The sequence below is a fragment of the Gadus macrocephalus genome, chromosome 16, assembly GCF_031168955.1.
Source record: "Gadus macrocephalus chromosome 16, ASM3116895v1".
Taxonomy (NCBI): Eukaryota; Metazoa; Chordata; class Actinopteri; order Gadiformes; family Gadidae; genus Gadus; species Gadus macrocephalus.
The window spans coordinates 10,470,760-10,496,306 of record NC_082397.1 but is presented as its reverse complement, the minus strand read 5'-3'; the positions used below and the strand labels follow the sequence as shown (position 1 = coordinate 10,496,306).

General features: G+C 46.7%; 3 protein-coding genes across 5 annotated transcripts in view; 1 reads left to right on the top strand and 2 right to left on the bottom strand.

Moving 5' to 3' along the window:
- Nucleotides 1-61: 61 nt before the first annotated feature.
- On the bottom strand, nt 62-2,645 carry thyn1 (thymocyte nuclear protein 1). Its single transcript, XM_060074443.1, has 8 exons — nt 2,503-2,645; nt 2,008-2,070; nt 1,721-1,917; nt 1,566-1,634; nt 1,223-1,315; nt 1,040-1,135; nt 397-547; nt 62-263 (listed from the first exon to the last, which is right to left on the bottom strand). The coding sequence occupies exons 2-8, from the start codon at nt 2,054-2,056 to the stop codon at nt 217-219; spliced, it is 702 nt and encodes a 233-aa protein (XP_059930426.1). The 5' UTR covers nt 2,057-2,070; nt 2,503-2,645; the 3' UTR covers nt 62-216.
- A 647-nt stretch (nt 2,646-3,292) lies between these two features.
- acad8 (acyl-CoA dehydrogenase family, member 8) lies at nt 3,293-11,102 on the top strand. The gene is made up of 11 exons (XM_060074748.1): nt 3,293-3,451; nt 4,436-4,536; nt 5,031-5,200; nt 5,669-5,778; nt 6,238-6,314; nt 6,427-6,564; nt 6,827-6,962; nt 8,276-8,373; nt 9,357-9,509; nt 10,540-10,642; nt 10,747-11,102. Exons 1-11 carry the CDS (start codon nt 3,340-3,342, stop codon nt 10,800-10,802), a joined length of 1,254 nt encoding a protein of 417 aa, XP_059930731.1. The 5' UTR covers nt 3,293-3,339; the 3' UTR covers nt 10,803-11,102.
- Nucleotides 11,103-11,128: 26 nt separating this feature from the next.
- The window catches only part of esamb (endothelial cell adhesion molecule b), a 40,355-nt gene continuing 25,936 nt past the window's right edge, over nt 11,129-25,547 (bottom strand). Inside the window, exons 1-8 of one of the 3 annotated variants that reach the window (XM_060074745.1) lie at nt 25,382-25,524; nt 23,663-23,808; nt 21,205-21,406; nt 18,833-18,988; nt 16,447-16,491; nt 13,802-13,924; nt 13,030-13,159; nt 11,129-12,555 (exon numbers count right to left, since the gene is read on the bottom strand). In XM_060074745.1, the coding sequence (XP_059930728.1) occupies nt 12,075-12,555; nt 13,030-13,159; nt 13,802-13,924; nt 16,447-16,491; nt 18,833-18,988; nt 21,205-21,406; nt 23,663-23,808; nt 25,382-25,475 (1,377 nt within the window). In that variant the 5' untranslated portion in view covers nt 25,476-25,524 and the 3' untranslated portion in view covers nt 11,129-12,074. Of the gene's footprint in view, nt 12,556-13,029; nt 13,160-13,801; nt 13,925-16,446; nt 16,492-18,832; nt 18,989-21,204; nt 21,407-23,662; nt 23,809-25,381; nt 25,525-25,547 lie in introns of those variants that run through there. The other 2 variants (XM_060074746.1, XM_060074747.1) reach the window with 2 other exon arrangements.

The window sequence follows — 25,547 nt, the reverse complement described above, 5'->3', positions numbered from 1 at the left end:
TTAGACTGTAGTTGATGAGGTGGTTCTATAATGGAAGAGATCTAATAAATGTTAGAGTAAATAGGAATAGGTAGATATTTATTCACGCTCTTGGATTGTATTTATCATAACATTCAAATTTGCTTGGCTACAAATACATGTTCAATATAAAAACTTCATTACAAAAAAGGAAGCAAGGTCAAACATTATTGGAGTGTTGAGTTTGGGTCCAAACTCTCAAATTGGCTCTTTAGTCTCCAAGTCCAAGACAAACTGAAACTCCTCTGTAAAAACAAATAACACAATGAGTGAAACTTGCCGAAGAATAGAATATCAAACTCCTGAAAAACGTCTAAACCCCCAGGGAACATGAACCGACGCACGTGTTTAGAAGTGGGGGGATGCGCAGGTACGTACCAGGGGTCAGGGGTTGGACGGAGAGCCTGGCGCTGGTGAACAGAGCCATGCTCTTCAGGGGGCCCCCAGTTGCACTGTGCTTCAGGTGGTACTTCTTCAGCTCAGACAGAGGAATAAACCGCTGAAGCATCCGTTGATACCGGACGTCAACCTACAAACAAGAGGACGAAGGGAAGTACTTGGTAACCTGAAGGTTGCTGGTTCGATCCCCGGCTCCTCTTAGCTTAGTGTCCTTGAGCAAGGCACCTAACCCTAACTGCTCCCGACGAGCTGGCTGTCGCCTTGCATGGCTGACGTCGGTGTGTATGAATGGTGAATGTGAGGCAATATTGTAAAGCGCTGTGAGTGGCCAATAGGTTAGAAAAGCGCTATATAAATGCAGTCCATTTATTAATTTGGATTTTTAACCTATGGGAGACCTCGGGGAAGACCCAGGACAAGGTGGAGAGATTATATCTCAACACTGGCCTGGGAACGCCTTGGGATCCCCCCGTAAGAGCTGGTCAATGTGGCCCTGGGAAAGAGAAGTCTGGGGCCCCTTGCTAGAGCTGCTTCCCCCGCGACCCGACCCCGGATAAGTGGTTTTTGAAGATGCAATCATATAGGTGTAAAGCAAAATACATAAAACAATCATGAACCACACCATGCTCCATTTGGGGTTGTCCGCTTTGCTGGATGCATCGAAGTGCACGTCTTTCTTGTCAAACTGAGTGTGGTCCACATACGCCACCTTCACGACCTAGAGGCAAAAAAAAACACAAGCCATGTTAAAGCAGTAAAAACTTCAATCGTCTGGAGGTAACTGTGGTGGGGACCAAGGTCTTACCTCCATGACTCCTGCGATGCCCGGCTCCTTGCAGTTGCTGTGGTAGAAGAAGGCTACATGCCCCTCTCTCATGTCCCTCATGAAGTTGCGTGCCTAGAGGTCATAAACAGAAGCCATGTACAATAGTGTACACACACACTACCATAGAGTATAAACCATACACACGAATACACTAAGCCACAAACATTAACTTATTTCTCCCAAGCTTTCTCCCAACTCCCAAACCCACAATCGTCCCAGCGAACATTAGGATTAGGATTAATATGTCATGCTATAGGGATGTCATGGAGTGAATGCATGTTTTAGGTCAATATCATTATTGGTACATGTGTAGATCTACTACCTGATAATTGCGGACACCATCCCAGCATCCCGTCTGATTGGGAAGAGCCTTCAAGTCCTCAATCCCGAACTGCATTGAAATGAAATCAGAAATACATATAACAGAACTAATCCAATCACCGAGGTTGTGAGGTCACGCAGGAGCAAACCGTGTACCTTCACGTCAACCCCGTACTCCAACCGGGTCTCGGGCTCCGACTTCATCAGCCAATGGGAGAAGAGAGGGATGCTTGGGGGTACGCTTTTTGTTTTTTTATCGGAACTATCAGAGGCCGATCTCTTACCCCGGATCGGCTTCTTCACTTCCACCTCTTCTCGGCTGTCGTCGTCTTTGGGAGTGACGTCAAATGTACCTGTTGCCGAGGCATCATCATCATCACTCCACTGTGACAGACCGCCATACGGGGTCGTTTAGTGCGGATGAGGGTCAAGAGTTTACTCACTGGAGTCGGCGGCTCTCGTACTCGCTCTGGTGCTTTTCTTCGGTGCCATTTTAGTCTAAAAGACTGAAAGATGACGCTATAACGTTAGTAATCGGGCGAAATTATGAATGACCACTTCGGAATATCTACATGTCAAGTGGCAAACCTAGGTTTGTTTTGAAAACATATTTGACGATTACAGCCTACTGTACACTTCTGAATAGTTAGCTATGAACAAACCAAGTGTCGTATTCTATATTTTGGAGTTGACGTTCATTTGAGGTATGATATCTAGTCATTGAACTCAGATTATACACGGCAACCGTCCCACAAAGTAGTCAATATAGATATGGGAAACCTTAAATAATATAAGCCCCAATACACAGAAAACATTCATATTGTTGCAGTTGAGCTATTAAGAGGTTGAGCTCGCATTACAGAGTGCCCGAAAATGTGCTTAATACATACAGCTGACAAAATATGATTTAGATAACAAGTGTTTGGTCCGGATCATACCGTACAGAGAAGGATGGTACATGTGGATTCAATCAAAGCTTCATCACGCGTGGAATGAAATATCGTCACGTGACAAAGTCACATGATTGCTCAGCTTCCCACGACCAATTAAAAAATACAACAACAAATCTGAGACCCTCCTTGCCTTCCGATACCCAACCATGCTATTTAGTATGCCAGAAAAAGAACTCGTCTGTCTTAATACAAAAAAAAGTCAGTATGCCAAAAATTGGCACACACATTTTTCCTGTTTTAACATAGAACAATTAAATGTTTGTACCCTTAAAATTACAGGGCAATTGATTTGGAGCGTAGCCGATCTGTCATTTATTCTGTGAAGGCTAATGTATAACATTATTTTCGTTAAATACCTATTATCTAAAAGTTTATTGGTTCAACTATTCATTTAGAGAATAAAAAGTTTATTACATGACTACGTTTATTAGTCATGATGACCTCTCAGTCGCCTCTCTGACACTATAGACATTTTACTTGGACTGAAGAACAGTAAAGCAATAAACCGAGTATAAATATGTTATGTATTATTGTATGTTTTATTGTATATTTCTTCTTTAATGCATTTCTTGAATTTTATGGTAGCCCTATGCATTTAGTTGCTGTTTTTGTTGGATTTTACACTTATCTTTTGTTGGAAGATAATTGCATGGTTTTAACATGACAACATAATCACATAAAAAAGCAAGTAACAACATTTTCGTCTTCAAAAAGACCAACTGACACAATAAAATAAACAGTCGACTCTACGTCAAACCTCCACCTGATGACATTTGGACTACAATTCCCAGCATCCCTCGCTGTGACATAACTTCATCCACAATGGCTGCCTCCAGAGTGTTATCAAACGCAGCGAGACTCCGCTCCTGCATCGGGAGCCGTCATCGCTTCATAAGGAACCTTCACATCCGCGGGATATCTTCCTGCGTCGACCGTAAGTCCAGTGATTTGCTATGTCATTCATGTTATTGTCATGGGTTGTGTGTGTGATGGGTCGGGTCATGGAAAAGGGCACATCACATAACACACACAGAAGGGTAAGGGTAACCAATACACTTAAACTGTGTTGCAGTACATTGTGTTTCTAAAACATAATTGTCAGGTCAAAAGTAAACAATCGCCATATGATAATGTATTACGTCGAAGAAGTGCAGCAGTACCTCCATGTCATACTATACCAGATTCTCATTGGTCCTTGGAGTTCCCCGAAGTGCATCTCTAATGAGGCTTTGTGCACACACTTGGTTTGCAAATGCATAAACAAGTTTGACTCGGCTCAGGTCAATCTGCCAGACAGCATTCACAGGTTTGGCAGGCAGGGGAATATAAAATGTCTATGTGGACAGGTTGGAAGTCCTGCTCAGGGGATGTCTGCAGGCAGAGTCGAAAATGAACACCTGCCACCATCCAATGGCAGACAGTTCTGACCATTTGGCAGCTAAAATTCAGGGTTTTGTATAACAAAAAACAGCATTGCTGGTAGATATTTTCACAGTAGGAGGTTAACAAAAGACTAGTAAGGTTTTGTTTTGGACGCTGGTTGCAGGTAGACTGCAGATGCAAATGGTAAATCAACCAAATTTATCTAAGCAGTGGCCGCTCAAAGCGCTGTACAATATTGCCTAACATTCACCCTATTCATGCAACCATTTACACATAACGACGGCAGCGTCAGCACTGCAGGGCCACAGCCAGCTCTTTGGGAGCAGTTAGGGTGAGGTGTCTCGCTCAGGCTCACCTCGCCACTCTCACACTAGGAGAAGCCGGGGATCGATCTAGTAACCTTCCGGTTACCAGCCAACCAGCTCTACCTCCTGAGCCACATGTTACCCCAGATGGTGGTGCTGGAGCCTAGAGCCTTCTAAGAATGACGACGCATCATTGGTTAATCTATCCTCCGTCATCTCTCTCCCGACAGCCTCTCATGGCCTCACTGATGAGCAGAAGGAGTTCCAGAAGGTGGCCTTCGACTTCGCCGCCAACGAGATGGCTCCACACATGGCCGAGTGGGACCAGAAGGTACGACGGAGGTCACATGGTGTCACGCAGTCTTATTCTGGCGCTAGCATACAGGCGGCTTTTCATGACTCAAGTCTCCCTTGTTCAGAGTTCACCTAGACTCTGCATAGCATACCCCCACCCCCCCCAGCCCAGACCCCTCTTACGCACGTATTGTATGTTGTATGTCCTTGTACTTAAAAAATAGTACTTAGCATCGTATAGCATCTTATCCTAGCTATCTTGTTGTATACAGGGAATGGGTACCCTAGTGATAGTTAGTGCTTGGCATTGGTTCTATGAACACCCTTACTGTACCCACAGCGATATATTATTGTTTCTCTTTCTTCTGACAAACATACTCATTGTATGTCACTTAGATAAAAAGCGTCTGCTAAATGCCCAAAATGTTAATGGGAATTGATCAAGCTACTCAGGAAGATGATAAGATCGTCCTATCAAAAACGAGCTGCCTTGACTTTGTTTGTTCGGTTACGTGATCTCTGTGTGCAAAGGAAATCTTCCCGGTGGACACGATGCGGCGGGCGGCCCAGCTGGGCTTCGGGGGGATCTACGTCCAGCCCGACGTGGGCGGGTCGGGCCTGTCCCGCCTGGACACCTCGGTCATCTTCGAGGCGCTGTCCACGGGCTGCGTCAGCACCACCGCTTACATCAGCATCCACAAGTAAGGGGCCCGCCCGCTTGGGGCCCACTGGGGGCCCGCTGGGAGGGCCGGTCAGGGTAACGCCTGATGGATGTCGTTTTGTAGCGGTTTTGGCATGTTGCTGAGGTTTCATTTATTTTGTGACACGGGGCTGTGACGAGTGGTGATGCTGACCGGTGCAAGCGGCTCCTGAGTTTGTTGCTGTGTGTCGTAGCGCCGTGATTTCATTCTCTGTTTTAGAGAATTGTTATCTCGCTGTTAAAAAGTCGTCTCTGGTTTACATGGCGATTCACTAGTGTAGATATGTGGTTATTATTTAGATATTTTTTAAAGAAAATCCCAAAAGCTTTGATGGCAGCTTTTTGATTGCTGTGAGATTTTGCTATAACAGAGTGTGGAGTGTTTTTCCTGCAGATATTATCACAATATACTTATTAATGATATAATATAATTATTAAATTGTGATCAGTGTTAATCTTGGGTCCGCAGCATGTGTGCCTGGATGATCGACACGTTTGGCAACGCAGAGCAGAGGGAGAGGTTCTGTCCGGATCTGTGTTTGATGGAGAAGTTTGCCTCCTACTGCCTCACTGAACCCGGTGAGTCCTGTAATGTGTGACTCCAGCGCACTGGAAACCCTGTCCCTGTGGTTTAAACACGTGTTGCTCCACTAATTTAGTTTCCACTTTGTGTTGTCTAATGCGTTTAGTTGAAGTATGCAAAGAAAATTCAAAATGCCCGTTTTTTTTTTGGATTCACAAAAAAAAGAAATCGGAATCTGATAACAAAGAGTTCCTGAGCTTCAGCTCCTGCATGCTATTCACGTGTTTAACATGCTGCAGACCTTCTCTCCTGCCAGCAGGGGGGGCTTCCTCAACATAGAAACTCAGTTAATTGATTTCACAAATATACACGTCCTATACACCATCTATCTAATTACAACTAATTACTAAAGACGGTACACAATAATGACTTGATTTCCTCCAGAATATATTTTATTTTTATTCCAGAATATGGTCCTTTCTTGATCGTACTTATTGTGAATATGTATTTTTCAGGCAGTGGCAGTGATGCGGCGTCTCTTGCGACCTCTGCCGTGCTGAAAGGTGACCACTACGTCCTAAACGGCTCCAAGGTACCACTGCCTCAACCGCTCGGCCTCGCTGAGATGCGTACCAGGCTAGGGTCAATCAGGGCCGGGACTCAAAGGCTGTCCCCGCTGTCCCCTCTCTCTCTCTGGTCTCTAGGCCTTCATCAGCGGGGGCGGGGACACCGATGTCTACGTAGTGATGTGTCGGACAGGAGGCAAAGGACCCAAAGGTATCTCCTGTGTGGTGGTGGAGAAGGGGACTCCAGGGCTGAGCTTTGGCAAGAAGGAGAGGAAGGTGCGTAGAAGTACTGTATGCACACTTTAGAGGTATTATGCAGAGTTCGTTAAGCATTTTTTTCTATATTTATTTTTCAATTGTATTTATAATAATTGCAATTTTAAAGATGTACAATAAAAATGGTGTTATATTTCTTACTGTTTGCCACGGTTGTATGCTATATGTGTAGGTATCCACAAGGTGGCAGTATGAATCCATTGCGTTGACCTAGAATTTATACCTCTCATCGAATGAATGTCATCTGTGTTACATTTTGTAGATGGGGTGGAATTCTCAGCCAACCCGAGCCGTGATATTTGAGGATTGTGCCGTTCCAGTGGCCAATCTGCTCGGCTTGGAAGGACAAGGTTTCAATATCGCCATGAGAGGTCTCAATGGAGGCAGGATCAATATCGGTGAGATGAGTGGACATTTTTAAAACATTTTGAAAGGCCTTTTATGTACTTTTCTTGTCCATGGCCCTCAATTTGGTCATTTTTATGAACACAAAGGAAAACAATCTTTGGTCATAACAATTTAGCTGTTGAACTTTTTCTTTAATTGATGTCAATTACACATGAAATGCTACAATTTACAGGGCATTTTTTCCCCGCCTCAATCTAACTTGAGCTTTACAACATATGTTAAACTTTTAAGGACAATTTTGCATGATAAAAAGTTGCCTATTATGACATTTACTTATTTAAATACTTACAAAATCCAAGCATTTCCTTGAAATCTCAACCGACTTAAGACAACCTCAAAAATATATATAAAAAAGAAACTATTTGTATTCTACTAGGACATCTTCACACTGGTGTGTAGATGTCTACTTTACATTTTAAGCAGTCTGCAGTGACATCTGATGTGGGGCATTTGGGATTTGCGAAATGAGTTTGAAAGATGATTTGAGGACAACCTCCCAAAATCGACAAGACAGATGAGTTCCCGGGGACATGGGGAGAGCGAGTCCTCCCTGCACAGTTTTGACGTGCTCTGGCATAAGAATGCAGAATGAGATCTGAAATGTGACTGGTATTTCGTAAGAACAGGGTTTTTCCATTATTGTATTGGAATCGTATTCTATTCGAGTATGGCCATCGACACACTTTGTGTTATTAAGTATTTAAGAAACAAAATACAGCTCTTTGAAATCATACGTAAAACACAGACTAATTTCGTCATGGGAGTTTATAGTCTGAAATAATCACATTTATCCCTGTTATTGGATATATTTCCTGGAGGTAATGGTACTACAGCAGGATTACCATGTATCCATATACAATCTATGGATAGTGTCAAATTTCCACTTATTTTTAATTAGTTCCAGTGTGTGTGTGTGTGTGTGTGTGTGTGTGTGTGTGTGTGTGTGTGTGTGTGTGTGTGTGTGTGTGTGTGTGTGTGTGTGTGTGTGTGTGTGTGTGTGTGTGTGTGTGTGTGTGTGTGCCTTCCAGCCTCCTCTCAGTGTGTGTGTGGGTGAGTGATGTCTCCATCCCCTGCTAGTCAAGCCTCTGCTGTCCCTCCTTCTCTGTGTGTGTGTTTGTGTGTGTGCGCCTCCTGCTCTCAGTGTGTGAGTGGTGTCTCCATCCCCTGCTAGTCAAGTCTCTGCTGTCCCTCTCAGCCTCCTTCTCTCAGTGTGTGTGTGTCTGTGTGTGTGTGCCTCCTGCTCTCAGTGTATGTGAGTGGTGTCTCCATCCCCTGCTAGTCAAGTCTCTCCTGCCCCTCTCAGCCTCCTGCTCGCTGGGCGCCGCCCACGCCTCGGTGCAGCTGGCCAGAGACCACCTCCTGGTCCGCAAGCAGTTTGGGGAGACCCTCTCCAACAACCAGGTAAGGAGCCTCTATCCAGCAGCACCCAGGACCCCGTCTGAGGTGTCTAGGAACTTAAAATCGATCTTAAAGGTGACGTATTATACCAACAGGTGCTATTGTGATCTGCCGTTTAAAGCTTCCTCTGGTGAAATCACAAGTGGGCGTGTCCAACCTAGATGTGTGATGGATAGATGAGCAACGTTTGCTACAGGCCACTGGGTAGGCTGGTAGACTGATCTATCTAGCACACATCTAGGCTGGACACGCCCACTTGTGATGTCAGAAGAGGCAGATCATCAAAAGGGCCTTAATCGGTTAATCACACTCACACCTGGTGGTATAATATGTCGATTTCAATAACGGCAGCACCTGGGATTTTTAAAGGTAAAATATGAAGGACTTTTTTGGCCTGAAATATGCTCTGACAGAAACTAACTTCAAGGCTACACAGATAAAAGTAACTCGCTCGACTGTTCAGCAATGTAGAGAAACCGACTGTTGAATGTCAAAAAGCGAACCTCGCTTTTTGAGGGGTTTGGAGAGAGGATGGAGAGGGAATCTTTTATTATAATTTTTTTGTCAGCCTTGACTCGCTTGCCATCATAAATCTTGCGTAGCACACTTTTTAAAATTCTCAATGAGGGGTTTATAAATAGTCGGTAAGGCTGTGCAATTAATCAAATTTTACACAAACATTTTACATCCAAACTAATGTAATCAAGTTGAAAGATGCATATTTGTACATTATTTTCGATGTGAACATTTTTGACTCGACAATTGTTTATTATTTTAAAGGGAAACTTTCTCAGTTACAACGTTTTTTTGGAGAGAAATGCTGAATAAATGCATAACTTGTTCAAACTCCAAAATAATCACGAATAATCGTGATTTCAATGTAGACTTTTGTTGATTTTCTTTTTCCGATAATCGATGAGCCCTGCGTGGCGGTGTGACTCTAAGTGGTAACAGGTGTGTTGACTGGTGCGGTGGGCTGTTCCCAGTTCCTCCAGTTCAAGCTGGCGGAGATGGCCACCCAGCTGGTGGCATCCCGCCTGCTGGTGCGTGAGGCGGCGGTGGCGCTGCAGGACGGCCGCGCCGACGCCGCCGCCCTCTGCGCCATGGCCAAGCTCTTCGCCACCGACCAGTGCTTTGACGTACGCACACAAACACACACTCTCTCGCTCTCTTTCTATGTCTCTCTCTTTCTACGACTCTCGCTTTGTCTCTCTCGCTCTGTCTCTCTTGTTCTATGTCTCTCGCTCTATGTCTCTCTTGTTCTGTGTCTCTCGCTTTGTCTTTCTTGTTCTGTCTCTCGCTGTGTCTCTCTTGTTCTATGTCTCTCGCTCAATGTCTCTCTTGTTCTATGTCTCTCGCTCAATGTCTCTCTTGTTCTGTCTCTCGCTCAATGTCTCTCGTTGTCTCTCCCTCTGTTTCTCTGTCCGTCTCTCACTCTTTAAGTCTCTCTTGTTCTGTCTCTCGCACTTTGTTTCTTTTTCTGTCTCTCTTGTTCTATGTCTCTCTCGTCCTATGGTTATTTTGCTCTACGTCTTACGTACTATGTCTCTCCCGCTCCATGTCTCTTTTGTTCTGTGTGTCGCTTTCTGTCTCTCGCTCTATGTCTCCCTTGTTCAATGTTTCTCGCTCTATGTCTCTATTGTTTAATGTCTCTCACTCTGTTGCTCTCGCTCTATGTCTTTCTAGCTCTATGTCTCTCTCTTCCTATGTTTATCTCGCTCGGTCTCTTACGTAATATGTCTCTCGCTCCATGTCTCTTTCGTTCTGTCTCTCTCGCTCTGTCTCTCGCTCTATAGGTCTCTCTTGTTCTATGTCTCTCTTGTTCTATGTCCCTTGCTCTATATGTCTCTCTTGCTCTGCCCCTCTCTTAACGACGACCATTCACGGAATCCTATAGCTACTCTGTCCAGTTTGGTTGTGTTGCTTTTAAAATGGTTCATGCAGCACTTTTGCAGCAATGTCTGTCGTTGCTTCAATATAATAAAGGTATATGCAAAAGTTGACCTTCAATGCTCCAAATAGCATTTATAAAAGATCCAACCAACCTCAACAGTGTCAATATGTAAATATATTCTATCTTCTATCCATTCAATGTTTGCGCCGATATCGCTTGCATGGGCGCTTCCTTACCTGTAGGGGGCGTTTGATATCTCAACGTTGTTTTTTCAGATCTGTAACCAAGCGCTCCAGATGCACGGCGGCTACGGTTACCTGAAGGACTACGCCGTGCAGCAGTTTGTCCGCGACATCCGAGTGCATCAGATCCTGGAGGGTGAGCGACCGGACACCACCCATACCTGGGATTTTTCAAAGGATTTTTTTTTCGCTTATTACGATTTGTAACCACAATTGTTATTTTTTTTACTTTTCTTTCAGGGACGAACGAGGTGATGAGGATGATTGTTTCGAGGAATCTGCTGAGCGAAATATGATTTTTAATCATAATGGTTTACAAGATGGTCTGTGTTTTGACAGAACCATATGCACAACTCTGATACCTATCCAGAAAATCGTAAAATATCCACGAAAATCTGACTGTGGGATACATTTCCCCACATAATTCTCTCCTGAAGTGTACTTTGAAAAACGTTATCATTGTTTGGGTTTCTATGAGATAACCTGTTACATGTCATTTTACTGTAGGTGTAGGCAGACTTTTAGGTAGTATTCGAGATTATGTATAGTTTATTTTTGAAACGTTGCCTCACTCCAAAATAAATATGTGAATACTATACGAATTTGTGATGTTTTCCTAAAAATACTAATTTTCCCCACCGTTCCAAAGAATATCTGTTATACAAAGAAGAAAATGTATATACAAAAGATGACTTTTGGTAAAACATTGAAAGAAACTATAACTATAACTATATATATATATAATTTTTTTATTAACAAAACGGGGCCAGTGCTCCAAATGGCATTTACAAAATATCCAACCAGCCTCAACATAATGAATATGTAAATATCTCCTTTCCATTCCAATAACCATGATGGGCATAACGACTTTATATTCTCTAACGATGGGGGAACCCAATCAACGTGAATTGAAACGATGATTCCAGAAAGGGGGCCGTAAGGTAGGAACAGGTAGTTCTCCTAAACTGAATCAAAGTAGCTCGATCTCCAAAGAGGACCAACATGATGGAACAAACCTGAATTGTAGTTTCAGCTGCATTATTTAAGTACTCTGAACAAGAGACAGTTCGCCTGAGAACATTGGAGCATCACTCAGCACACCTGGTTTATATGTATATAGGTATAAAAATCTCACTACACTTCTGGCAAAACACGTCATCAAATTACCGTAAGTCACATGAGAACTATCGTGTATATATGGCTCACCGGAGAATACCTTAAATCAACACAACTCTTGTAACAATTGGAATTTTACCTCAACAGGCAGAAGCTTGGAATAAACTCAGAAGGTCCTCTTAACAAGGTTATAAATGAATAATACCTCAGCTCCAGCTGAGTGCGGCGTCCCAAAACAAACATACAAACAAAACAAATGAGAAACGCCTTGAAAGTCGACTCGACGCAAACGGTGGTTCTTCCGGTCTCTGCGAAGTCGAACGCAACTGAATCCAACAGCGAGACGAGCTCCTCCCGACGAGACCGTAAGCCCCGCCCCTCCTCTCCCCTCCAATCCAAGGCAGCGTCTGCACCCTAACCCCACCCATCCCTCATGTTGTGCCTTTGTCTCTCTACACCAGCGAGCCCGCCTGGCTCTGCACTGGCACCGTGATGGTGATCCCGCCCTTGCGCGTTAGGGTGGCGGTCTTGGGCGTGGGCGTGGCCGGGTGGGGCACCTGAGGCTGGGCCCCGTTGTCCGTCCTGTCGTTGGGCGCAGGCTCGGGGGGGGCGGGGCTCCGGGGGGCGTGCGGCGGCACGCCGTTGGCTCTCGGCGGCGGCGGCGGCCTCTTCAGCTTGCCCGACGGGGTGCCGTTGTACCCCGGGAGGCCCTGCAGGGGGCCGGCGTCCCCCGGCCGCAGCGTGTAGGCGTGGACCACGGAGCCGCTGTCGGAGGTGGGCACCGGGGTGTAGGGGTAGTGGAAGGCGGGCGGGTGGGGGTCCCTGGGCCGCGGCGTGGTGGCGATGGAGGACAGCGTTCCGTTCTTGGACGCAGCGTCGGAGCCCGTGTTGCTCTTGGCCCACGAGACGCGCTTGGGCGCCTGGGCGTCCTCCCTGCAGACGGAGCCGTTACCGCCGTTAAGACCCACGCTGTCGTCCAATGGAAACGCTTGCATTGACTTAAGGGTGAAATGGGGCTGGGTGTAGTCTGGACACTACGTGTGGCCATCCTTGGGCTAAACACCGAAACCTACCTGCTCATTACCTTACCTCCTAGACTCCTTACTCATTATAAGTCTTTTATGTATATGAAGCCTGCTCCTTAGGACTTGTTACTCACTCTAAGTCACTTTTGATAAGATACATGCTCCTTAACACCTGTTACTCTGTGTAAGTCACTTTAGAGAAGATACCTGCTCCTTAAGACTCCTCACCCACTGTAAGTCACTGTAGATAAGACACGTGCTCCTTAAGACTCGTTACTCCCTGTAATTCACCATAACCCTAACCTTGTATGTCACTTCGGATAAGAACACTAAAAAACTAAATGGTAATCCATGTCATGAATAAACCAATATCTTGTCTCACTTGATCTCATTGGCTATCTCCTCCTCCGTGTCCCGCGTCCTTCTGAGGATGAAGATGAGGAAGAGCACCAAGGCCACCAATCCCACGACCGATCCCAGGGTTGCCACGGCGATCACGCCCGTGTTAGAAGCTTTGAGGGAAACGGACGCAGAAACACAATCAGTGACAGAACACTTGAGTGGTCTTGCCGTTTATGTCATTGACTCTGCTTCTGTTAAACTTGTATTTGCATAGTGTGCATGAATCTTGCACAAATATGTTTACACGCATAAGAATATTAATTTAACACATTTTCCTCATTATTTTTTTTGTCTTCTTTTTTACTTTGTCTAAATTATTTTATTATTTCATTTTATTGTATGACTATGTTTCAATGTGAAGCTTTTGAGTCTGCCTGGAGTATGGAAAGTGCTATATAAATAAAGTTGCCTTGCCTTGCCTTGTTCTTATGTATATTTTTGTCTTGAATCACACAAAAACTGGCCACCTCAGCATTTATCATATCTTTTACTTAACCAGGTTGAGTCTCATTGAGGTTAAAATCTCTTTTACAAGAGAGACCTGGCCAAGATGGACAGCAGTACACAGTTGCAACATAAAACACAAGACAAAGTACAAGTTCAATACTAAATGCAATAGTAATGATACATTTAATCATTGACTAAAACATTTGCAATTTCCAATGGAGTCCGACATCAAACTCTTTAGCGTCTCCCTGTGCACACCCGTCCTTGTGACGCGTAGAGTGGTAGAGTGTGAAGGCGCTACGTACCGCTGATGACGTCCAGGCTGACGGAGCAGCTGTCGGAGCCCGCCGTGTTGCTGGCCCGGCACACGTACTTCCCCGACATCCCCTTGGTCAGGTTGCTGAGCCGCAGGGTGCCGTGGCGCTCATCTGGAGGCCAGACGCAGAGTGAGGACGGGCATCGGGGTGGCAGACAACGGGGGGGTTAACGTAGGGGGACACACGGGGGGGGTCCGGGGCATTGGGGTGCACAGAATGAAAGAAGCCCCAAGCTAACGTCGTAATACTAATGTACGGTGTACACCATTTAACCATTTTGTGTGTGTTTGTGTGTAGAGTGTACACACAAACACACACCAATATTATCTAAACAAACACATATTACCCATATTAAGTATGAAGGTAATCTATTAACATGGGTTGGTAGGGAATACACATACACAATTTGTGAGATATTTAGGGATACACATTACAGACCACACTAGTTTGTAGTCCTGGTTCCAATACGAGGGTTAAGGCCAATATCTGTTACTACTACTACTTCTTTTTAGTAAGTATGACTTTAATATTAATCAGTTGTTGCTATTATGTTCCCTGTATTGTATTATATTTTCTTTGAATGCACGGATGTGGACAGCATGAAGGGCGTTTCGGTGGGTCATGATACAGTACATATTAAATTCCTCTTAAAGCTTCATAACCCCTATGTTGTTGTTTCATAGAATAGGTCATGATGAAATTAAGAATACAAATAAATGCACACAAAACGGATGGACTTATCAAGCAAATCCTCTGAAATCCACATGAGAGCTTCTGATGAACGTGCTTTGTGTCTCCATCTGGATGCCCTGAGCACCTTTGAGCGAGCAGGTCTGCTGCGGGGGCCTTTCGCTGTCCCGTTGACGGCAGGTGCCGCGGCTACACTGTGTGGTCTGAGGCCACCTGACTGGACAGCCCTATTTTAAGGCCACCCCCTGCTGTTTCTGTCTGATGGGATTAGGCCGTTAAACACCTTACTAAGGAACCGTTTAGACCTGGAGAAGGCTCTTGAAGTTTCCGCTACGCCTGGAGAAATTGTAACTGAATGCAACTTAAAAAACAGAGTAAATAAAACGAGTGTAAAATGAAAAAAAATAAAACAACCAATAATAAGCGTGCACCTGTGGGAATCGTACCAGCTCTGTGGCATGTCTCTGTCAAAATTGCCTCTTATTAAGAGTAATTCATCGCCTGAAACAGCGTGTGGATTACAAAGGTCATTATCATCACTGTTGGTTCTGGGGTTTTTATACCAAAACTAGATAAATATTTTAGCAACAGTGTGGGATTAGGAGGATACACTTGGCAAGCAGCTTAATACGTTCATGTTTGTTTTATAACTGGGTTATAAATAGTTCTCACTTTCATCTCCGCCCAAATGTTGGGAGCACAGAACCCATTGTGGTCACGGCGGGCAATATGCCTGGGAGCTGCTGCTGCTCTTGATGAATTAATCCCTGGCCTGAAAAGCCAGTTGTTAAGAACTAAACCCAATTGTGCCAGATTAGCGGAGACCCGTCTGAGCGCGTGCGGGGCTGTAACGCATCGGCAACCCGCTGTGACCCGCTAGGGGGTCTCATGTGAAGCACATTGAGTCTGCCTTGTGTTGTGTAAAATAAAGTTGACTAGGCTTGACTACTGCACGAGTGATGGAGTGTGGGTCGTCTCTAAGAGTCTGGGGTGGAAGTCTGCAAGCGTGTGATTAGATAGGCTGTCTACTGGATATGTTTTAATGATCCAATAGCTGTTTCAATAGAGGGACAGGATTAGGAAACACATTGATTTATTGAACAATGTACAAAGTTCTAATTTCAAAACCTAAGAATGACAAACTCCTGTCAAGTATATTGAATGCAGAACTCAAATAGCACTAAGCAATAGAAACTGTTGACAAAAAACAACTTTTCTGACCCTAGACTGACCTGTGAAAGGACCTGTCAGTCACAATAGGCATGGAGAAAGAAAAGTATATTTCTGAAGAATATATTATATTCTATATTATATGAGCTGCTCCCTCCGCGACCAGACCCCGGATAAGCGGACGAAAATGAGATGAGATGAGAGTATATCACCAGTCAGAATTATACTATATTTCTGACTGGTGAAAACAGAGTGCTAAAATCGACAACATCTCTAACACATACATTTAAAGGGATAAATCAACCCATTCCCAAGTCTTCAGAATAACGTCCTCGTAACTTAAGTATAATGTTTTATTCACTCACTAAATCACTTGAGGTCACCATTCATGGTTCTACCTGCAGCTGGATTCAACAGGCTTACCTGTTTCGGGGCCTGTTAATTATGCGGGCGATTTACCTGCATATTCCTCATTACATGCCTCCGTAGCTCACGTAACTGCCTTGTTACCGCAGGTCTCATGAGCAACTGGCGGCGGCCTCATTAGGTGATTGATAGAGGACGGCCTGATCGTCTCATTGAACTCTGAGTTGATTTGTCCTTTAAAATAACCCCTTCTAGACACGACCGAACGTGACTGGGGAACGTCGGTGGGCATTACGTCAGATGGTCTTTCTAGGAGGGAGGAATCACAGATTATTGGGTATGGTGGAGGGTTGGGTGAGGTTGGATAGTAGGCTGGGATGGGATAACATGGGATCGGATCCCCTTACCCATGAACCCAAGCACAAGCAAAGGCTTTGGGCAGGCTCTCCACTCTGTTGTTTTTCCAATGGAGAGAATGAGAGAGAGACAGAGAGGGAGAACGAGGGGTGAGAGAGAGAGAGCATATGTGAGCGTGAGGATGGGTGAGGGTGAGGCAGAGGCGTAGCGGACAGAAGCAGTGAAATGCGGTGGTGTTCTTGGTCCGCCGTGCGTGGGCGTCTGAGAGAGACGCCCCCTCCCCTCCCCTCGCACGGCGAGGGGAGGGGAGGGAGAGAGAGAGAGAGAGAGAGAGAGAGAGAGAGAGAGAGAGAGACAGACAGAGAGACAGACAGAGAGACAGAGACAGAGACTCCACCACACCAACAGCCCGGTGAGGAAGGTTACGGGGTCGACAGCCAGGTCAAACGATGTTAGATGTCAGAGATTGAGAGAGAGAGATCATTTCAGAGGAGCATGTAGGATGAAGCAATGGGGAGCTTTGAGCCGGAGGGTTCACCACGCAACACAACACAAAGACCCTGGCTTAATCAGAGATCGAAAGAGAACACTGTTCCTCCCCCCCCCCCCCTGCAAGACTCTTTTATATTGTGTTGCGGACGAGATGAATGCAGCGGATGAAAGCAGACGTGCCAAGTGCAGGTCAGCTCCGAGCATAAGTCCTCTCGTCGTCAGGCAGATGGTGCCTCTACCTCAGCCATGTCTGAGCGCCGACCTCTGAACCGACCCAAACCGTGCTACCTGGACCGACAGCCAGACAACCCTAATCACAATCAAGAGGACAGCTCACCACTCCCCCCTCTCTCCCTCCATACGGGGGAGGCAGTCCTGGAGGGGGGGGGGGGTGAACTTGAGAACCCGCCCTGGCATATGATTCCAACCTGTCCGCTGGATAAGTAGATTTCACTGTGTGTGAAATGTTTGAGCATGAAGTGGGTCGGGGGGGGGCAGAGTCGGGAACACAGGGTGGGTTCACCGGGAGACACATGTCCTCCGGCTTGCAGGGAGGTCCTCCGCGCACAAAGAGGAAACATTATGTCATCGCCTTCGTCGCGCCGAAGAGCTCACTCGTGGGGTCGTGGTTTATTGATGATAGGGAGAAGGCACGAACCCACTCCAGATACATTCTGTTACAGCGCTGGAGGTAGTGCCGGGTCGGCAGGCTTCTTAAGAGCGCTGTCGTCATCGCGGTCACGACAATCTGTATCACCGTAACACAATTTACAACCAGTGTGCATAGGCCTCATTTTGAACCTCAGAATAAGAAACTACTGTCAAGTGTTTTAAATGCAGAACTCATATAGCACTAAGAAACGGGAACTGTTGACCTAAACAACCTGCCTATACGTCACAATAAAGTATATTTCTGATTTCTGAATATATTATATATCACCAGTCAGAAATATCTTATATTACTGACTAGTTTATGGATTATAGGACAAATGATGTTTCATTTTGTTCCACCACTGGAGGTAGTGCAGGGACGGCAGGCTTTAAAGAGCGCTGTCATCATCCAGACACAACAATCTACATCGCCATGACGACAACACAATCCCTCGTCGTTCGGGATCTCAGCCGTGAGCCGTCCACGCCGGGGGCTCAGCGCTGACACGGACGGACGCGGTGTGAGGAGGAGGAGGAGGAGGAGTAGGAGAGGGAGGAGGAGGAGGAGAGGGAGGAGGAGGAAAGCAGGAGAGGCAGGAGGAGGAGGAGGAGGAGGAGAGGGAGGAGGAGGAGGAGAGGGATGAGGAGGAGGAGAGGGAGGAGGAGGAAAGCAGGAGAGGCAGGAGGAGGAGGAGGAGGAGGAGAGGGAGGAGGAGGAGAGGCAGGAGGAGGAGGAGGAGGAGGAGAGGGAAGAGGAGGAGAGGGATGAGGAGGAGGAGAGGGAGGAGGAGGAGAGGCACGAGGAGGAGGAGGAGGAGAGGCAGGAGGAGGAGGAGGAGGAGGAGAGGGAGGAGGAGGAGAGGGATGAGGAGGAGGAGAGGGAGGAGGAGGAGGAGAGGCATGAGGAGGAGGAGGAGGAGGAGGAGGAGAGGGAGGAGGAGGAGAGGCAGGAGGAGGAGAGGCAGGAGGAGGAGGAGGAGGAGAGGGAGGAGGAGGAGAGGCAGGAGGAGGAGGAGGAGGAGGAGGAGAGGGAGGAGGAGGAGGAGGAGGAGGAGAGGGAGGAGGAGGAGGAGGAGAGGGAGGAGGAGGAGGAGAAGGAGGAGAGGGAGGAGGAGGAGGAGGAGGAGGAGGAGGAGGAGGAGGAGGAGAGGGAGGAGGAGGAGGAGAGGGAGGAGGAGAGGGAGGAGGAGGAGGAGGAGGAGGAGGAGGAGAGGGAGGAGGAGGAGGAGGAGGAGGAGAGGGAGGAGGAGGAGAAGGAGGAGAGGGAGGAGGAGAGGTTGGAGGAGAACTTACTCTGCATGGGCGAGAAGAAGATCTCTGAGGTGGGGGCCGCCTTGGTCCACTTGTACTGGGGCTCCGGCTTGCCCTGGCTGGACCGGCAGCCCAGGGTCACGTTCCCGTTGAGGACCGGGTCGCCTTCCAGGGAGCACACTGGGGGGGAGGGGGGCACTGGGGGAAGGGGGGTCAATAACGTTATTGATCCCCGAGGTCAGTGGGGAGATAGGAGTGAGAACAGCAGCAGCAAGACAGAAGAAAATAGAGGCAGCAAGTATCTTTAAAATAGATTAAAATACAAATACAAATAATATATTTTGACAACATATTTACAAATTATGTACAATAGACGAATGATACACATGATGATAAATGATAAACACGGGTTACACAATCTTTTCTCAAACAAACTACTGGCAATCAAAAGAATAGAAAGAAGATAAAGGCATGTTCCAGCGTGATGCTAGAGCGATGGACAAAGGAAAAGAGTGACAAAAAGTTTCTGAAAGCTTAAAATAGCAGCAGCTGTTGCAACAGGCTGCCATTGGTGACCGAGACATACAACCGTACCACATCTAAAGAGACCATTACGACAATTATGTTTGCACAATGGTCGAATAGTTCCAGTGGATATTGTATAGTATTTCTGCTTGAAACGCCCATCCCTTACAATAACACTTCTGTGTGGTTGTTCTATTCTGTAGCATTTGAGTAGTACAAGTGCTGCACCGAACCAAGATTATAAAAGAGTGTAGCGACAAACCTTTACTTTGTAGTCTTATGCCGCTTTTCCACCGCACATGTAGCTCGACTCGACACGACTCGACACGACACGACTCGACACGGTAGCAGCACGGGTGCTTTTCCACCGCAAATAGTACCTCCTGGACGTGGGCGGGGTCGGCTGCGCGAAAGGGCCGTGACGTATTTGTGTACGCGACGCAAACAACACATACGCAACCCACACATGGAAAGAACCCACATAACAACAATGGAGGACATCGATCACATTACTATTATTAGCTGGCATGTTGAAGAAGTTGGAGAAGTGGAACATGTTGGCTGCGGCGCTGCTATGGATGTTACCAGCATGGTTGCCATGTCGCTCTCGTGACTTCGTCACACTCTCTGGCCAATCAGTCGCCGGCCGTCTGCCGACGTCACCTTTTAGCATCGGCTCAGCTCGCTTGGAACCTAGAGCGAGTAGGTACTAGAAAAAGCAGCCACTTCAGGTACCAGATACCATGGTACCGCGGTGGAAACGCAAAAAATGCGAGCTGAGTCGAGTCGTGTCGAGTCGTGTCGAGCTGGTACCATGCAGTGGAAAAGCGGCATTAGTGACCATAGTGACATCTCAAGAGATCATTCAGCTCCACAAAGTGCGTTCCGACCTCAACAATAAAAGCGCTTGAAAAGATAAGCGCTACGCACAACAAACAGCACACATCCTGAGATGCTCCACAATAACTAAGATATCAAAACCCCAAAAGTTTATCTCCGGCAGCACAAAGACAGCCGACTCAAGAACAGAAGCTGGCCGGGGCGCTAGATGCCTCCCATCAGCCATGCCCTTATCCTGGCCTTGTCAGGCCCGGCTCTAATCTGCCGGGTAGGCGAGACAAGGAACCGCAGACGTAGCGGTGTGTGTGTGTGTGTGCATAGCGGCCTAATGAAAAGAGGACACGCCGGTATGGACCTGTCTGCTTCCATCTGTTGCTGCTTACATGACAATACATAACCCGAGCTTTAGCGCAGCCTGCGAGCCAGGGAGCCACGCCCCGGAGCCCGGCCCCGCAGCGCAGAGGTAAGTGCTGGCATATGGTGGACTAATAGACCCGGGCCGAGTGCTTCACGGTTCAGGGGGAAAAAAATACGTACTGAAATACTGTTACGTCTCTGTTTCTGTTTTCTACTGGATTTAAAAACAGCATGTGAGCTCTGGATTCCGGAGGAGCTGCTTCCCGTTCGAGCGCCGAGGAGGGAAATGCAAACCCTCAACTGACTCAATAGTTAGCCTTATTGTTTCATATTATGTTCGTCTTCTGGACACCATATGGTTACATTGTTGGCGACCCTGTCCTGTTCAAATAAAACCGAATTTACATCTGCACTATTGTTCGTTGTCTGTAAAAAGGTACGTTCTGCAGACTCATCCTCAACCCCCTTGTATGATTAATAATGTACCGACGCCCCCCCCCTTGCTAACCCTAACTCCTAGCTCTACCCTGTACGCTCTGCAGACTCATCCCAACGCCCCTTGTATGATTAATAATGTACCGACGCCCCCCCCTTGCCAACCTTAACCCTAACCCTAACCCTAACTCCTAGCTTTACTGAGTCATCTGCAGCATTCACATTAATAATGGACCAACGTCCCTGCCCCAGGGTACCTTTGACGTTGAGGTGCATCTGTCCCGAGAGGCCGGACCGTCCCGGGACAATGACGCTGCACAGGTAGCGGCCCGAGTCCGACTCCTGGGTGCTGTTGATGAAGATGGAGAGGTTTGCCGAGGGCATGCCCGCGCTGAAGCCCACGCGGCCCGTGAACTCGTTCTCCCCGTAGCCCACCTCGCCCGAGCTGAAGTTGATCACCTGGAACATGGGGAAACGGTGAAGGTTTAGCTGCTGTCCAGCACTGGAACACCTTGATGTAAATGGACAGCGAAATTCTTACAGTAATCTACTGTATTTATATGATACATTAATAATGCTTACTGGCAAAACGGCTGCCAGTACTTTAGGCAAGGCAAGGCAACTTTATTTATCTAGCACTTTTGCACTGTTTAAGAATAGCAGAAAGCTAAAGCAAACATACAATAAAATTAAATAATATTGCTGTGAAAAGTCTGGGGATGTGGATGTGGAAAGGCCGTGGTGGAAACAACCCGATTTAGGGCACTATGCGTTGATCGGATATACGTCGGAACAGAGGCCGTACTTTCTGTTAACGCGGTCTCGTTCAATCGGGTAGTTTGTTGGTTTCGTATTGTTTAGCGATGAACTTCTATCTGCAGCAACCCTCTCCCCTGGAACAACGGATATTTTGCTCCGATTTATTGGAAGATATAGCGATATATTGGCCACGGGCCAAGTGTCAGAGATACCGCGAGATGGACACCATGAAAACGGCCGATATGGACACTTTTCAAGTTCATGAGGAACAAAAAAGGATTTAAAAAGATCATCGACATTGGCACCAAAAGCTTTTTGTATTTTATGAATTAATGAATCAATATTTGTCGAATTTCTCAGGTCTAGATTTGGCGCCACTATGGAAGGGATTGAGGTGAAGCTAAGAGTTTTATAGTGATACTTTACTGTACATTCTTTGGACCCTACGTTGGTATTGTCCGGCTTTTTTTGCATGACTATTCACTGTAATATACAAATGCTTTCAAAACTGTTTAAATCTTGACACTGTAATAAGCAGGGAGAAAATCTTAAATGAGTGCACCGTATATCAAATAAAGACTCTATATTGAGCAATCTACATGTCGGGATGCATGTCTCATCTCACGGCCATGATACATCTACATCCATCCGGCCATCTAACGGCTACCGTTCCACATCAAACATCAGAGTCCCTGCAAAAAGGCACATCAAACCGTTTTAGATTGGACCGTATAGCGATCATTCTGCGCCCTTCATACTGATAATCCTGTCAGGGATGTACAGATGGTGACGTGGAGTTTTAGGCTGATTTCCTGGTCGAGATCAGATCAAGGGCAACTGACAGTGAAACTCCAAGGATTATAATAATCACCACAAAGACCACACACTTCCATGCAGATGCACACACGCTCATTCATATGCATACCCCTATAGCTTTACGCAATCACACACAATGTTGTGTAGAATCGGGCTGCTGCAATGTCATTACTGACACGCTTCCCTTCATTAGTGGTTTCCTGCCGTTGTTTATCGCCCGTGCATACATAGTGTAATAACCACCTCTCCGTTCTACCTTCCCACTGGATGCCTTTCTCAGGTTGCTTCGCAGGCTGGCACGCAGCCCTGAATCCTAAAGGCTTTGGCTGCTGACTGGGTTATGTGGAGGAGGAGAGGTCGCAGTGTTGAACAATCTGCTGCACACAGGGCACTTTGTGTTTGGATATGGGCCGGTCAGATGTACGTTGGAGCAGTGGCCGCACTTTGTGTAAAAGCAGGCTCATCCAATCGGGTGTTTGGATGGTGGGTTGGGTTTGTTGGTTTCTCGTCGTTGAGTGACAAACATAAAATCTATTTGCTGCAGAAACTTCAGGTATCAGTTTAGTAGGAGTCCAGATATATATATATATATATATATATATATATATATATATATATATAGAGAGAGAGAGAGAGAGAGAGAGAGGGAGAGAGAGAGAGAGAGAGAGAGAGAGAGAGAGAGAGAGAGAGAGAGAGAGAGAGAGAGAGATAGATAGATGCCGGTGTCTCTAGACTGAGACTCTGGTGGGAGACCGGCCGTTACAGAAGACCATCTCTACCATCTCGTTCCCTATGATCCCCAGGGAGGATCGTTCAACAGGAACAGACGCCCGTCTGAACGAACACAGTCCATCCATGTGTTCCCCCAATCCTGCAGCATACCATCGATGAACAGACGCCTGTCTGAATAAAAACTGTCCATCAATGTCAGCCCCCAATCCTGCAGCATACCATCGATGAACAGACGGCAGTCTGAATAAACCCTGTCCATCCATGTGTTCCCTCCATGACGTAGCATACCATCGATGACCAGACGGCTGTCTGAATAAACCCTGTCCATCCATGGGTTCCCGCCACGCTGTAGCACTGGCTCTGGTGCGTCTCTCATCGTGTTCAATTTGGCTCTTGTGCGGTGCTCACCTGCTTGGACCCGTTGCCCATGAAGAGCCAGACGACGGAGTTCTTGGCGATGTCGGCGGTGGGGCTGTACCAGGCTTGCAGCACCGCCATCCTCCCCTTCACCACCTCCATCTCCAGCCGGGGGAACTCCACTATGTGGCTGTCACCTGTTGCACACACACACACACACACGCACACACGCACACGCACGCACACACGCACACACGCACGCACGCAAGCACGCACGCACGCACGCACGCACGCACGCACGCACGCACGCACGCACGCACGCACGCACGCACGCACGCACGCACACACACACACACACACACACACACACACACACACACACACACACACACACACACACACACGTATGCACACACACACACACATGCACAGACACGCGTACACACACACACACACACACACACACGCACGCACACGCACACACACACACACACACACACACACACACACACACACACACGAACACACACACACACACACAAGAATGGTTTAACATTGATTGAGTTCGGACCTGAAAGGGTAGAAATGAATCCCTATGCTTTAAAAAAGCATTCCCCTTTGATCTTCATTCTCCGCCGTCACCATCAGCTCATCTGTGTCCACGCCGGTTTGAAAGCAGTGCGTTCATAACAGGTGGTAAGAAAATGGTTGGAAAGATTAACATACAGGAATGGAGTGGATTTTCCAACTGTCAATGAGATGGAATAACTCTAACATCCTTGGTTGATTCGTTAACCTTTGTGATGACGGATCACATTTTGATAACAAGATTTGATAACACATTTCGATAGCAAGGCTTACGAGGATTTGAATAGCACGTGTTTGATTGCTGAAGTTAGACGATAAGGCAAATGATAAAGAAGATGCACGAATACAAATTATTATATGTTAGGAATCATTTTGTGCGTATGTCCAGGAAGGTACTCGTGTATGTAACAGCATGAGGCATCATCAGCATGCCAATAAGAAGACACAGAAGCAACATACAGACAGACACACGAAACAAGATTACACGATTAAACCCAACCTAGGCGGATCCTCCATCGGTGGGCTCAAACCATTTCTCCGTAGTATTAAAGCAGATCTTGAGCTCTTAAGGCAACAAGGTTCAGAGGGTCATGTAATCTTTAACCTTAGACTATAGCCTTCGGTAATGACACAAAACAGTCCTCACTTGGCCAAGAGAGCGTTTGAGGGTGATGAAATATCAATGTAAAATGAATTTAAATCAAATACCCATTAAGTCTATACAATACATATAAACATACGGTAGAAACGTACTATAGAGAATGCATTCACAAGATGCAAAGCCAATTGATATTTGTTGATTTGTCTGACAAGAAATCAGAAAAACAAGAAGACCTTGTAGGATGAATAGAATACTCAATACTCATCCCTGTCCCCCAAATCACTCACTAGCAACCTAAAAAACAGCTTTAAAAAAATAATCTCCCACTGCATCACACAAATAAACACCCCTCCTGGGAAAAAGTTGCAAGAGGCTTTCCCCCATCGGAACACTGAAAAGCAGAGGCAAGTCCATGAAAAGTTTCACTGGGGACAAAACGAAGACCAAGACACCCTAACGAACGAGGATTCAGAAGGGGGTGAAAAGCGAGGGAAGAGAGAGAAGTGAGAGGGGAAGAAGAGAGAAGAGGAACTGGGGGGAGGATCTGGAGAGTCAGAGACGGCGCAGGGGGCCGTACTCACAGGGCGCCCAGTCCCCGGAGGCAGACAGCTGCAGCTGGATCATCCGGTCCCAGCAGTCCGGGTCCCCGTCCGCGGCACTGGCAGCGGCGGCCATCGTGAGGCCGGTCCCCGCCGGGTCCAACGACAGCAACAAGCTAACCGCGCACGCCGCCACCAGCGCCCGGCC